We start from the raw sequence: 12,077 nt of genomic DNA, 5'->3' as shown, positions 1-12,077 counted from the left end.
CTCAGTCGGTTAAGCGGCCGACTTCCGCTCAGGTCACGATCTCGCGGTCCGTGAGTTCGAGCCCCGCGTCGGGCTCTGGGCTGACGGCTCGGAGCCTGGAGCCTGTTTCGGATTCTGTGTCTCCCTCTCTCTGACCCTCCCCCGTTCATGCTCTGTCTCTGTCTCAAAAATAAATAAATGTAAAAAAAAAAAAAAAATTTAAAACCAGGATGCGGCTCCTGCGGAGCACGGCTCGGGCCAGGCACACGAGCTGGCGCTGGGAACGGGCAAGGCAGGCATCTCGAGCTGGGTGCCCCCACCTGCCCCCAGGCAGGACTCCCTGAACTCCTTCTGTCTGCATTCCTTCCCAAAGGCCCAGGACTGGCTTTCTGTCTAACTTCTCCCATTTCTGCCTCAGCCCAGTCCTCCTGGAACACCGAGTCATGGAGATCTGGGTCCCACAGGGCTGATGAGGGGTCTGGGGTAGAGCAGTGCTCAACAACACTGTGAAATCCCGGTCTGTCTCTGGCACCCCCGGCTTCCTCCTTCTGTGTCTTTTTCCCTGTCCTCGCTCCTCAGCTAGTGCCATGATGCTTCTCTGCTTCTATCCGTCATTTACACTCTAGAAAGAACACACCTAAATGGCTCTTCCCGGATATTTGCACGCATTGTCATCTTGCCGAGCCTAATGTCACACAATTCAGACAGTCATTTCCCAGCCCCATGGGGGAATACAGGCCAGGGCTCTGTTGTGAGGACAAGAAGGGTCAGGGACACGGGGACTCCCGAGTCTGGTCACTGGGGAGGTGGAGGAGAGGTGGGGCGCATACCTTCAACCTCTTGCCTTGGAAGCCAGAGCTAGTGAACAAAGCGAGGCTGTGTTCCCAACCACAGAGGCTGCTATAACCCCACACCCAAGGACAAATACCTCAGCCTTTCCCAAAGGGGTGAGTCACCGCAGCCCAAGTGAAGGCCAGGCTCTCTCGCTGGCCCATTCCCGCAGCTAATGAAGGTTCTGGCATCAGAGTGAGCCTCCAGCTAGAACTCAGGGCTGATTTATGGTAGGACTGGCACAGGATGCAAGTTCTCCTTATTAAAGCGGCTACAAGCTCAGTGAGGGGTGGGGGGTGGGGGGGAGCCGACCTGTCTCAGACCCTGGCAGACGGGGGGCTGGAGGGGAAGCTCCAGGAGAGGTGCTGACAGCAAGCAGAGGTAGGAAAATGGAGCAAAGCCAGCTCTGGGTGCAGGGTCTGGAAGCTTGTGCTTATCCACCAGCCACCCCAACACGGCTGCGTAAATGAAATCCCGTTGAAGGGCATATTCAATCTCCCGGGACTAGCAGGGGAAGTGGGGGGCAGGGGGCAGGGCCATCCCACGCATGGCTGTGACACAGCGATGAAGGGTTTGGGGCAAAAGCCCTGGCTTCCCTGAGTCCCTGCCCCCCCCCCCCTTCTTGCTAGCTGAGAAGCTTTGGGCAATCATTTTATGCATTGGAGCCTCATTCCTGGCCCACAGGACTGCAGTAAAGATTAAACAAGATAGCGGATGCCAACGTTCTTTGAACGCTATTAAGTGCTGAGCAAATGTAAAGGTTTTTGTTTTTGTTTTTGAGGTCTGGAGAGAGTCCATGGGTGTGGACCCAGCAGACTAATACGAAGAAGAATAAAATAGCTAAATATCTCAGGAGTGTATCCAGGCTAAGTGCTTTCTATTTCATCCCAATGACCTCGACTGCTCTGTCCAAATGATAGCCACTGGCCACGTGTGGCTATGGAGCACTTGAAATGCGGCTGGTCTAAATTGGGATGTACTGTGAAGGTAAAAGTCCACACGGGGGGGGGGGGTTCAAACTTAGTATGAAAAAAATGTAAAATATCCCTAATAATTTTTATATCAATTACTTGTTGAAATGGCAACATTTTAGATAGACTGGGATAAATGAAGTACACTTTTCGAATGTATTCCATCTATTTCTTTTCTTTTCTACCTGCTCCTTTTTCTTTTTTTAATGTGGCTACTGGAAAAAAATTTAATTACACATACGTGGCTCACATTATATTTTTTAGTGGGCGGCACGGTGCAAAAAGGTATGGGACTGCTATTATCCCCATTTTAGAGGGAAGGAAGAGGTACAACAGAGAGGTTAAGCAACTTGCCCCAAAATCACACAGCTGACACAGGTGTGGGAATCAATCGCAAGCCTTTAGACTTAGTAAGAAGTGACTCCTGGCCCTCCCTGCTGCACAGCCCGGGGGCTGTGGATACAACACTGGGGTGGTAAGAAAGCAAAGAAGGGCTTGGAGAGCTCACTTCGCTCACTCGGAAACTTCAGAAGGACTTGCAGAGCCATCTTGGGAAATATCTGTGAGCTACCTAATGCACTGTAGGTTTTGCTCTTACCTGATCCAAGGGCTCAGTACAGACCCCCACCCCAGGCCAAGCACAGCATTGACAACCTCGCAGGACAGGACTGACAATGGTTTTGGAATCTCCCGGTTCCAATCCCAGGCATGCCTTCACCCAGCTAGGTGACTTTGGCTCCGCAAGGGGGACCATCACCACCTCGGGAGCTTGTGTGAGGCGTCAGTGAGATCCCACAGAGTATGTTCAATACGAAACAACAGCCCCGCCCCCCCCCCTCAAGCGCCCCCAGACTGAGACGGGAGTGGGGAGGGGGCTGTGGCCTGGACTCTGTGTCATTTGATATGAAGTCTTCTACCCCTCGGGTTGCTGTTTCTGACCCACCCAACCCCAGCCTTTACCTGAGATTCTCCCCTCCCTCGGAGCACTGGAAGTCCAGGCCCTCCGGCTGTGAGCTCACAAAGGTGTGCAGGTGGGAAAGCTCCAAGGCTCACCATAGATCTGCCTCCGAGTAATACCCAAAGGGATCCAGGTTCATACGTAGGGACGCGAAGAACAGGATGGGGTCCTGGCAACACAACAAGGTCTCGGAAGAGGGCCGTTCAGGCCCCCTCAGGAGCCATGGGTCCCAGGGCCAGAGAAAAAGAAAGGAATTTGGGGCAGCGTTTCCTATTCTGTCCCCAGCCCTCCAGGAGGGAGGCAAAGGGCAGATAAATGCCTGTGGGGAAGTGATAAACCCCAGCTTTGCCAATCAAAGTTGTCCACCAAAGCAGACAGAGGAACCGCTAATCTGACTCCAAAATGTCCAGTCAGCAGAAAAAAACACCCCAGAGGAGCTAGAAAAAGTGAAATGCAATTCCAAGTGGGGAAACAAGCAGACCAGGACAGTGTCTCAGGGGGATGGGGTACTTGAAGGGTCCTGCGATCCTGGTCTCAACTGGTAGCCCAGGTGGCCAGAGGGCAGCATCTGATGGGGCCAGGATAGTCTGACCCCTTTCAGATCCATGACAGGTGGCTGCTCTGTGGCTCTGCTCCTGCTGTCAGGCTCTCCAGCCTCTCAGACGGAGGTCCGGGGCCTGGACCTCAAGCTACAAAGCAGGGTGGGGCCCGCCCCCCCAACCCCCAGGGCTGCTCAGTGCGGCCAGTCCATGGCAGGCTTGTACCTGGGGGATGACGGTCAGCTGAGGACGCAGGTCGTGGAGTCCCATATCTGCCACGTTGAGGCCGTCGATGCGGATTTCATCTTCCGCGGCCTCCAGGATGCGGAACGGGCAGAGGGTCATGGACGATTTGCCGGCCCCGGTGCGGCCCACGGGGGACCTGAGGGGACCTGGAGGGAGTGAGGGGGGCTTTCAGGGGGCGGGAGGAGTCAGAGGGCATCTCCAGGGCCGCCGGACTTCTGGGCTACAGCACCTGCTCTCCCAAACGCTGTGGCCACGTCCCCGGCACAAACCCACCCCTCGCGTACCTTCTCGCCACCGTGCACGCGCAGACTCAGGTTCCTCAGCACCAGCTCCAGGCCCGGCCGGTAGCGCACAGAGAAGTTCCAGAACTCCACTTCACCCCGCAGGGGCCAGCCCGCGGGAGGACGGCCGCCCTCCACCACCCAGGGGGCCTGGCCCAGAGGGGAGGATGGGTCTGCGTCAGGGTGGCCCCTCTCCTGCAGCCGGGCCCTCTCCCACTCTCTCCTCGGAGCCTGAGCTCCTCTCCCTGCCTGCCCTAGCTCCCTGAGTGGCCACTCTGTGACAGCTACCGGGGTCACAAGTCACAAGGTACCGCACAATGGAGGGGCACACCATCAACAAATAAGCACATCTGTGTAATGTAGCAAAGTGCCGAGTGCTGAGAAGTGCTTGGTGTTGTAGAAGTACAGAGTGGTCATGGAAGGCTTCCTGGAGGAGGTGATATTCAAATAAAGACCCAAAGCAGGGTGGGGGAGGTGACAAGCCAAGTAAATATCTGGGGTAAGGGCATGCCAGGCAGAGGGCACAGAAAGCGTGAATACCTCCCCAGATGTGTTCTGGAGCCTAGTGACAAAGTGAGAGGTAGGAGACAGATAGTGGGTGGCCCCCTCATGAAGGGCTTTGCAAGCCATTTTAAGAACCATGGTTTTGTTTTTTTGTTTTTGTTTTTTTTTTTTTCACTCCAAGATGCAGAGCCATCAGGGGCCATGTGCAGAGCAATGGCACGATTTGATGTGTTTTTAAAGGATCCCTCTGGCTGCTATGAGGGGAAGGAGAGGGGATGATGGAAAACAGGGAAGCTAGTTAGGAGGTTCTTAAAATAAATTGGGCATAAGATGATGGTGGCTTTGAGACAGGACCAGCAACAACTTGGGAGGCTCAGTGCAAAATGCAAATGTGGGGTCTCTTGTTCGATAGTTATTAAGAATGTCCACGTGGTGACAGCACAGAGCATTAAAGCAGATGTAAGACCCTTCCTTCTAAGCGCGGGGACCTGTGTGACTCTGCAGGTCACGTAAAGCCACCCTGCTTCGAGACAGGAGAAGCCAGACTGTCACCGGTCAAAAAGCAAAGCAGCCAGTATAGACCATTCTCTCGAGGAGTTTTCAAAAGATTGGGCAACAGGGTTGGGGGCAAAGATTTTTAGGCTATGGAGACAGATCGTGTCTATGGACAGGGGGAAATGGGAATGTTAGACACGAAGAGGGAGAATTTAAAGATCCCTGCCAGCAGAGGATTGAGGGGGGTGATAGGAGATGTCTGGGGAAGGCAGGGGGGAGGCCGGGGGGCCACGGCGGCAAGAGAGGCCAGACTGAGAGGAACAGGTGAGGTGGGGGCTCAAAGGAGACTGACAGGGCAAGAGCTTGGGTCACAGACGCTATGAGGGAGGGCCTTCCAAGAAGAAGGCAGGGGTCATTTTGTCTGAACGTCACTGAGAGATTGAATTAGATGAGAACAAGAAAGTGTCCCCTAGGTTTGGAACCAGGTGGGTCATTGGTGGAGTGACAGGGCCAGAAACCAGACCGCGGGAGGCAGATGTGTTACAGGGTGACGGGGTTCCCCACTTCCCCGTGTGTGCTTTAAAACGAGCTTTGTGACAAAGGAGAGCAGAGAGACGGGGCCATGAGATGTAAGGGGGAGGGGAGGTGTGTGTGTGTGTGCAGGACGGATGCTATGATAGCTCATGTTTGCCAGTGAATGGGAATCATCCAACAGAGGGAGCAGGCTGTAGGAAGCAGAGGGTGTAAAGAGGGGGGTGAAGTCTGCAGGGGTGGACTTTGGTAGCAGGAGGGACACTTCCTGCTAAAAGAGGAAGGAAGAGGTGAAGGGACCACAGGCAGTTGGAAAGTCTGGAGGCGAGAAGGTTGAGGGAGTTCACATCTCCTACCCTATTTTTCTCACGGGCAAGTAAGTCACACAAGGTCCATGGCTGAGCAAAGGGGAGGAAATATGGGGGTTTGAGGAAAGAAGGTTCAAATGGCTCTTTCTGGAAGTGGGATCACATGCTTTTGGGCGAAGCAAAATAGAAATACCCAGCAGTGATGTGTGGTCACAAACTGGAAGTAAAATCAGTGATTTTCTCCAGCGATGTCTTAGCTGCTGAGTGTCAGTATGTAGAAAGTAGACAGAGGGGCTCGGCTGGGGAGGGGTTTTGTAGGCGAGGACCACTGACAGAAAGGAGGGCAAGGGAGTCGGGAGCATTGACACCGGTGGAGCACAGAACCCAGGCTAGACGACCTGGGGGACAGAGGGACAAAGGTAGGCCACAGGGTTGGGGGTCCTAATGACGACAAAGTTCTGGGACAGCAGAGGTTTGGGGCACATGAGCTGGGAGGACTGGGAAGGGTGGTTTAAAAGCTTGACTTGAGGGGCAACTGGGTGGCTCAGTCGGTTAAGCGTCCGGCTTCGGCTCAGGTCATGATCTCACGGTCTGTGAGTTTGAGCCCCGCGTCGGGCTCTGTGCTGACAGCTCAGAGCCTGGAGCCTGTTTCGGATTCTGTGTGTCCCTCTCTCTCTGCCCCTCCCCTGTTCATGCTCTGTCTCTCTCTGTCTCAAAAATAAATAAACGTTAAAAATTTTTTTTTTTTTTTTTTTTAAATAAAAGCTTGACTTGAGATCTCAGAGATGGTGCAGCTTCTGGGTGTGAGGAGGTCTGGGGTGTGACCACAGGAAGAAGTAAGTGGAGAAGAGTCTGCATCTCCCCGCCGCCATTAGGGGACAACTCTCTTTCCCCAATAAAGGCCATGCTGCCCCACCCCTGCTCCTTCCACCCAGCTAATCTCTGGCTGGAGTCATTACCCTCCTGAATACCCCAGCTGAATGACCTTCCTCTTGTCCTCCCTCTTTGGGTGCATCACTCCAGGGCTCTTATCAGAGCCCTGTCTTCCCTCTCCCACATCAGAATCTGCCTGAAGAGAGACCCACCATGATCAACTCTGGACCCTCTTCACCTCCTAGCATAGACCTCTGGCTGATGCTCGATAAGGGTTGAGTGGATGAATGAATGAATGAATGAATGAAGAATCCCCCAAATGAAGAGCTGGTCTTGGGATGTAGGGACGATGGGCCACCAAGCACCCTTCCCCAGCTATTCCAGAATCGCCCTGTCCAAAGCTCATCCTAGGACCCACCTCAGTCTCTATCTTGGAGTACTCCTTGACTCTCTCCACGGCCACGATGTTAGACTCCAAGTCTGACATCATTTGGATCATCCACATCAGACTAATTGTTATCTGGCCAAAGGGACTGGGTCATGGATATGGTGATCTCCCCTCCCCCCAATAGCTATGGGAGGAGTTCCGACTCCCTGATTATGCTCCTTGCCTCTACGCCCCAGGTGGGCCTGGGCAAGCCCATAGGTGTGCCACCTGGGGCTCTATCACAACTGTATCTCAGGCAGTGACCTTGCAGACTTAACCAAGGACTACCTAGCCCAGTGTTTCTCAAACTTTAATGTGTATAAGAAAGTTTGCCCAGAGAATCTTGTTAAAAAGTTGCTTATGATTCAGTAGGTCTCTGGTGGGACTTGAGATTTTGTATTTTTTTAAATTTTATTTTGAGACAGAGAGAGACAGAGAAAGAGAGAATCCCAAGCAGGCTCTGTGCTGTCAGCACAGAGCCCATCATGGGCTCGATCTCCCAGTTCATGAGATCATGACCTGAGCTGAAACCAAGAGTCAGATGGTGATGTTGATGTAACCGGTCCCTGGACCACACTGCGTGCTAAGGAGTCTTGATAGGCATGCAGAATCCTGAGCCCCACCCTGGGCCTGCTGTATCAGAACCCACATTCCAGGTGATTCATAACACAGGAAAGCTTGAGAAGACTCATTTGTCTAGATTGTCCTTTGTTTACCAAAGCATTCAAGGCTTGAGCCCTCTGAGGCATTGAAAATGTGATCTAAGTCACAAAAATGCCATTTGCAGTCATTTAAGATTTTATTTTTTAAGGGATCTCTACACCCAACGTGGGGCTTGAACTCACGACCCCGAGATCAAGAGTCGCACGTTCCACTGACTGAGCCAGCCAGGCGCCTCACCATTTGTAGTTATTTAAGCCTTTGATAACACAGGCTGATGTCAGGTGCCCAGCCCGCCCTCTACTCCAGGCTCCAGTCACCTTCTCTGTGTACATTCTCTGCAGGCCTGTGAAATGAGGTATCTTCCAGCCCTCTGCTTCCCTGCCCCAAGACTGCTGTCAGGGTTGTTGACCTTCTAAATCTCACGCACAGGCAGGACAAGCTCTGTTTGTCCTTTGGCGCCAAGATAATTTCTCCAACACCAACACCCAAGGTAGAGAATCTCCTCCGGGGTCTTACCACATTTTGTTCCTTCCTCCACAAAGACCTGTTCACCCGGCATTACAATCCCCTGTTGGTTGAGAGTGTCTCTCCATGCCTGACTGTGGGCTCACGGTCCTGGTGAGCAGAACCCGTGGCTGGTCCCCATACTGGGCAGAGCAAAAGCTCGGGAGATGCTTGTGACACCTGTGTTGTCTCTGCCCCAGTTGTGGCCCCCGCCCCGGGACCCGGACCCCTGCGTACCTATAGGGCGTAGGACACAGAAAGGCCCACTAGCCCCGGACTCGGGCTGTTTCTGCCAATCACAGCAGAGAGTGCAGCAAAGAACACAACACAGTTCCCCACGGACTCCGCGTGGACCCACAGCCACCTGTGGGAACAAGACAAGGAGGAAGTGGGGCAGGTACAGGAAGGGGGCAGTTTCCTGTGTAGGGGGGAGAGCCGGAACCCAGAACTCCAGGGTCTGTCCTGCAGAGACCCTGGTGGGAACTCTTGGAGGAATAGGGGGTGAGGGAAGAGGCTTGTGACCTGTTGGAGGCAACGTAGGGGTAGGAGCTCCTCATGTTGGTGTCCACCTTAGCATCACTGATGGCCTTGAAGTCCTGGCTGCGGCCATAAGCCCGAATGACGCTGGTGCCAGTCACCGTCTCTGAAAAGTGGGAGTATATGGGCGAGCAGCTGACGGAGTCCAGCCTCTTCAGGTGCCGTGACGTAGCCACATAGAAGCGCTGGCAGAGGACGGAGAAAGAGCTTGGGGTCAGCACCATAGGACCCCTGACTCAGTCCGGCATGCCTTCTGAACCCATGTGGGCCTTCTTCCGGCCAGCCCCCTTACCCATAAGACTTGGCTACCTTTCACTACCTGATGTGGCTCCATGAACTCATTCCACCCCTTCCCTTTGGTCGGCTCTGCTCAATCTTCCAGGCCACTTCCTCCACGAAGCCCTTCCTGAATCCCTCTCAGCTCCTGACCCCCTAGCCCCCTGTAGGGGCCTGGACTGCAGTACAGACCTTGCGTGGCCTCCTAAATCAGTGAACGTGCCTGTCTCCACCGAGGGGTCCCAGCAAGGTGCTCACACAGAATATCACAAGATTTGCAAAAATAAGATCATTTTGTATTCTTTTGCGTAAAGAGCTTTTCCCCACCCCAACTCCAGTTTTCTAAAACTTCAGCCCCACAAAAACATGTTTCTGCCTCCAGTTTCCATCCTGTGGGCCCCAAGATGGCCAGGGCCTTACAGGATGGGTATCTGAGAGTCTCCTGTCCCTGAACAGAACACAGCCCAGATCAGGGACTCCCCACAAGGGCCTGAGCTTCCAGTCACCTTGTGGGTTACCTTCATCAACTGATTAAACTCATGGAAGGACAGGGGCTCAGAAACGCAAAGGACTTCTACAATCAGCTGTAACTGAATGTTACCAAATCATCTATGTTAAACACATATATGCACATATATGTTTAGATATGTCTAAAAGAAGGGAAGGATAATGTGTCTCGCACGGTTAACAATATTTTATTTAAAAATAGGCAGCGGCGGGGTGGGGGCGTCGCCTGGGTGGCTCAGCCTCATAAGCATCCTATGCTTGATTTCAGCTCAGGTCTTGATCTCACAGTTCGTGAGTTCGAGACCTGAATCGGGCTCCACCCTCCCTGACAGTGTGAGGCCTGCTTGGGATGCTCTCTCTCCCTCTCTCTCTGCCTCTCCCCTGCTCGCTCTCCCTGTCTCAAAACTTCCGAAGAAAAAATAGGCAGCAGGAAGCAGTTTCAGGGTCAGTCACAATTTACAAGGATTTCATTTTACCCTAACAACAACCCTATGAGGTAGGTTCCAGGATTCTATTTTACAGGCGAGGAAAATGAATTTCAAAGAAGTAAAGTAACCGACTACAGTCCCTAACCAAATCCAACTGCAAGGTCCCTGGGTCCCAACCCTGGTGGCCAGTCCATGCGAGAGCCCCGCCCACACCAGCGCCCCGCCCACAGAGAGCCCCGCCCACACCACCGCCTCCGGAGAGCCACGCCTACGCAAAAACCACGCCCCCTCTCTGGCTGCGGACCTGCAACGTGATGTACAGGACAGCCAGAGGCAGGGTGACCACAGTGAAGAGCGGCGTGCTGGCTATGGTGACCACGAAGGCCGAGATGGAGTTGTGGAAGGAATTCAGCGGCACGAGGATGGTGGGGGCCAGAACCTCATCGATGACCTAGATGTCCTTAGAGAAGCGGTTGAGGATCCGGCCTGAGGGCGTCGTATGGAAGAAGGACTGTGGCGAGCGCCTCTTGTGCAGCAGCACCCGGTGAAGCGAGCGTGCATCCTGGACACTCCCCACCATCAGCGTGATGGCTGACACCATCACCAGGAGCCCTGCTGGAGGAGCCGGAGGGGTGCTTATTCACTGGCCAGGTGGTGGGCATGCAGGGCAAGGTTAGGAGGTAGGGGGTGGCCACGGTGGCTGGCAGGCTCAGAGACAGAGCACTGCTGGGATGAGCTGGAGAGGCCCAGAGGCAGGTGGACTGCTAGGGTGGATTAGGGAGGCACTGGGGCCAGGCAATGGCTGGGATGATGGAAGAAAACACAGAGTCAAGGGCATCGTTTGAGGGATCCAGCACCCCCGACGTGAGGAAAATACCTCTGGCTGTCTCTGCACGCTCACCTTGCAGAATTCCCAAGACAACATAGACACCCAGCCTCACGGAGGTATTATTCTGTTGGCCATCCACCATAGCCTCATCGCTCCAGGCACTGAGCCACACGCTGGCCCCGATGGCAGCCGCACTATGACCCAGGTACAGAAGACAGATGGCCACTATGGTATAGAGCCCCGTGCCCTTGGCGTAATCCCAGAACATACTCAGCTTCACCTGCAGGCCATGGCGGTCAAGGACAGAGGACTCTCGTGAGCCCCGGGACTGCTGGGGGCCTGCCCGCCCTCTTCAGCCTTCCTTGTCCACCCTACTCACAGTGCCTATCTCCGTCTTCTCCTCCTGGATCAGTGCCCCGCTCGCCTTCACCTCTGCTGCCTGCACTACCTTCTCTGTTGAACCTGGTCATCTCTGGGGCACAGGCTGGCCCTGGCCCTCGCCTTCCGAGGACATGACACTCAGCTGTCTGTGAAGGCAGCTGGTCAGGCCCAGAGAGGCGATCTCCAACAAACCCACAGGACAGAGCCCCAGGGGGTTCAGGCTGTAGCCGGAGGCCCAGGTGTGGCCGTCAGGGAGAGAACGCCCACCTGTGCCCCACCTGGCCCCACCGGGCATAGGGAGGGCGCTGAGAGCTCTCAGGAGCTCACCTCATAAACTGCCTCTGGACCTCATACATGACTGGTTCGTGATCCGTCAGGCCTGTGTGATTGCTCAGCATGTCCTCAATCAGCAGCACCTCCTCCTCGTCTGTGTCCTCCAAGGCTGCAGCAGGGTGGGAGAAAGGAGAAGCGGCTGGCTAGCTCGCCCTGCAAGCCACTAGTGCTCCCCGATCCCCACGCCAGAGAAGAGACTGGAGTGGACCAGCATGAGAGAACACGAGAAGCACGAGACAACACGAAAGGGCAGCCAAGAACAAGAACGGAAGTAAACGATCAGTTTTGGGCTGGGGGAGGGGGAGGGTAAGGCAGCAAGAAAGACTTAGGTTAGATACAGAGAAAAACTTCCCTGCAGGGGCTATGGAGGAGCCTCAAATATAAGGGTCGGGGGCTTGGGCTCTGGAGGCAGACTGGCTGAGCTTAAATGTCACTTCCTCCCTGGCTGACTTTAGGCAGGCAAGTAAAATGGGATAATAATAGTACCCACTTGATCGTGTCATTGTGACTGGGAGGATTAAAGGGAAGATATGTGTGTCAAGTGCTTAGCAAGGGGCCCAGCACTTAGTAAATGTTCAAGTCATGTTAGCTGTCTATACAGCAGTAGGCAAGAAAACTCAGGAAAAGATCTGTGGGCCAGCCCAGGGTTTGGTGTTGGGGAGCCAGGACTGGACAA

At 54.2% G+C, this 12,077-nt stretch overlaps 1 protein-coding gene across 1 annotated transcript in view; it reads right to left on the bottom strand.

Annotated features, from left to right (window-relative positions):
• ABCC3 (ATP binding cassette subfamily C member 3) overlaps window positions 1-12,077 on the bottom strand; it is a 33,100-nt gene that overhangs the window by 3,290 nt on the left and 17,733 nt on the right. Inside the window, 10 exon segments of the mRNA XM_058702845.1 lie at window positions 2,742-2,908; window positions 3,504-3,660; window positions 3,798-3,955; window positions 6,935-7,036; window positions 8,348-8,474; window positions 8,633-8,832; window positions 10,163-10,470; window positions 10,760-10,967; window positions 11,067-11,214; window positions 11,396-11,510. Of these exon segments, the coding sequence (XP_058558828.1) occupies window positions 2,742-2,908; window positions 3,504-3,660; window positions 3,798-3,955; window positions 6,935-7,036; window positions 8,348-8,474; window positions 8,633-8,832; window positions 10,163-10,470; window positions 10,760-10,967; window positions 11,067-11,214; window positions 11,396-11,510 (1,690 nt within the window).

The sequence above is a fragment of the Neofelis nebulosa genome, chromosome 16 (genome assembly GCF_028018385.1).
Source record: "Neofelis nebulosa isolate mNeoNeb1 chromosome 16, mNeoNeb1.pri, whole genome shotgun sequence".
In the NCBI taxonomy this organism is placed as follows: domain Eukaryota; kingdom Metazoa; phylum Chordata; class Mammalia; order Carnivora; family Felidae; genus Neofelis; species Neofelis nebulosa.
This window is presented reverse-complemented; position numbering and strand designations above follow the sequence as displayed.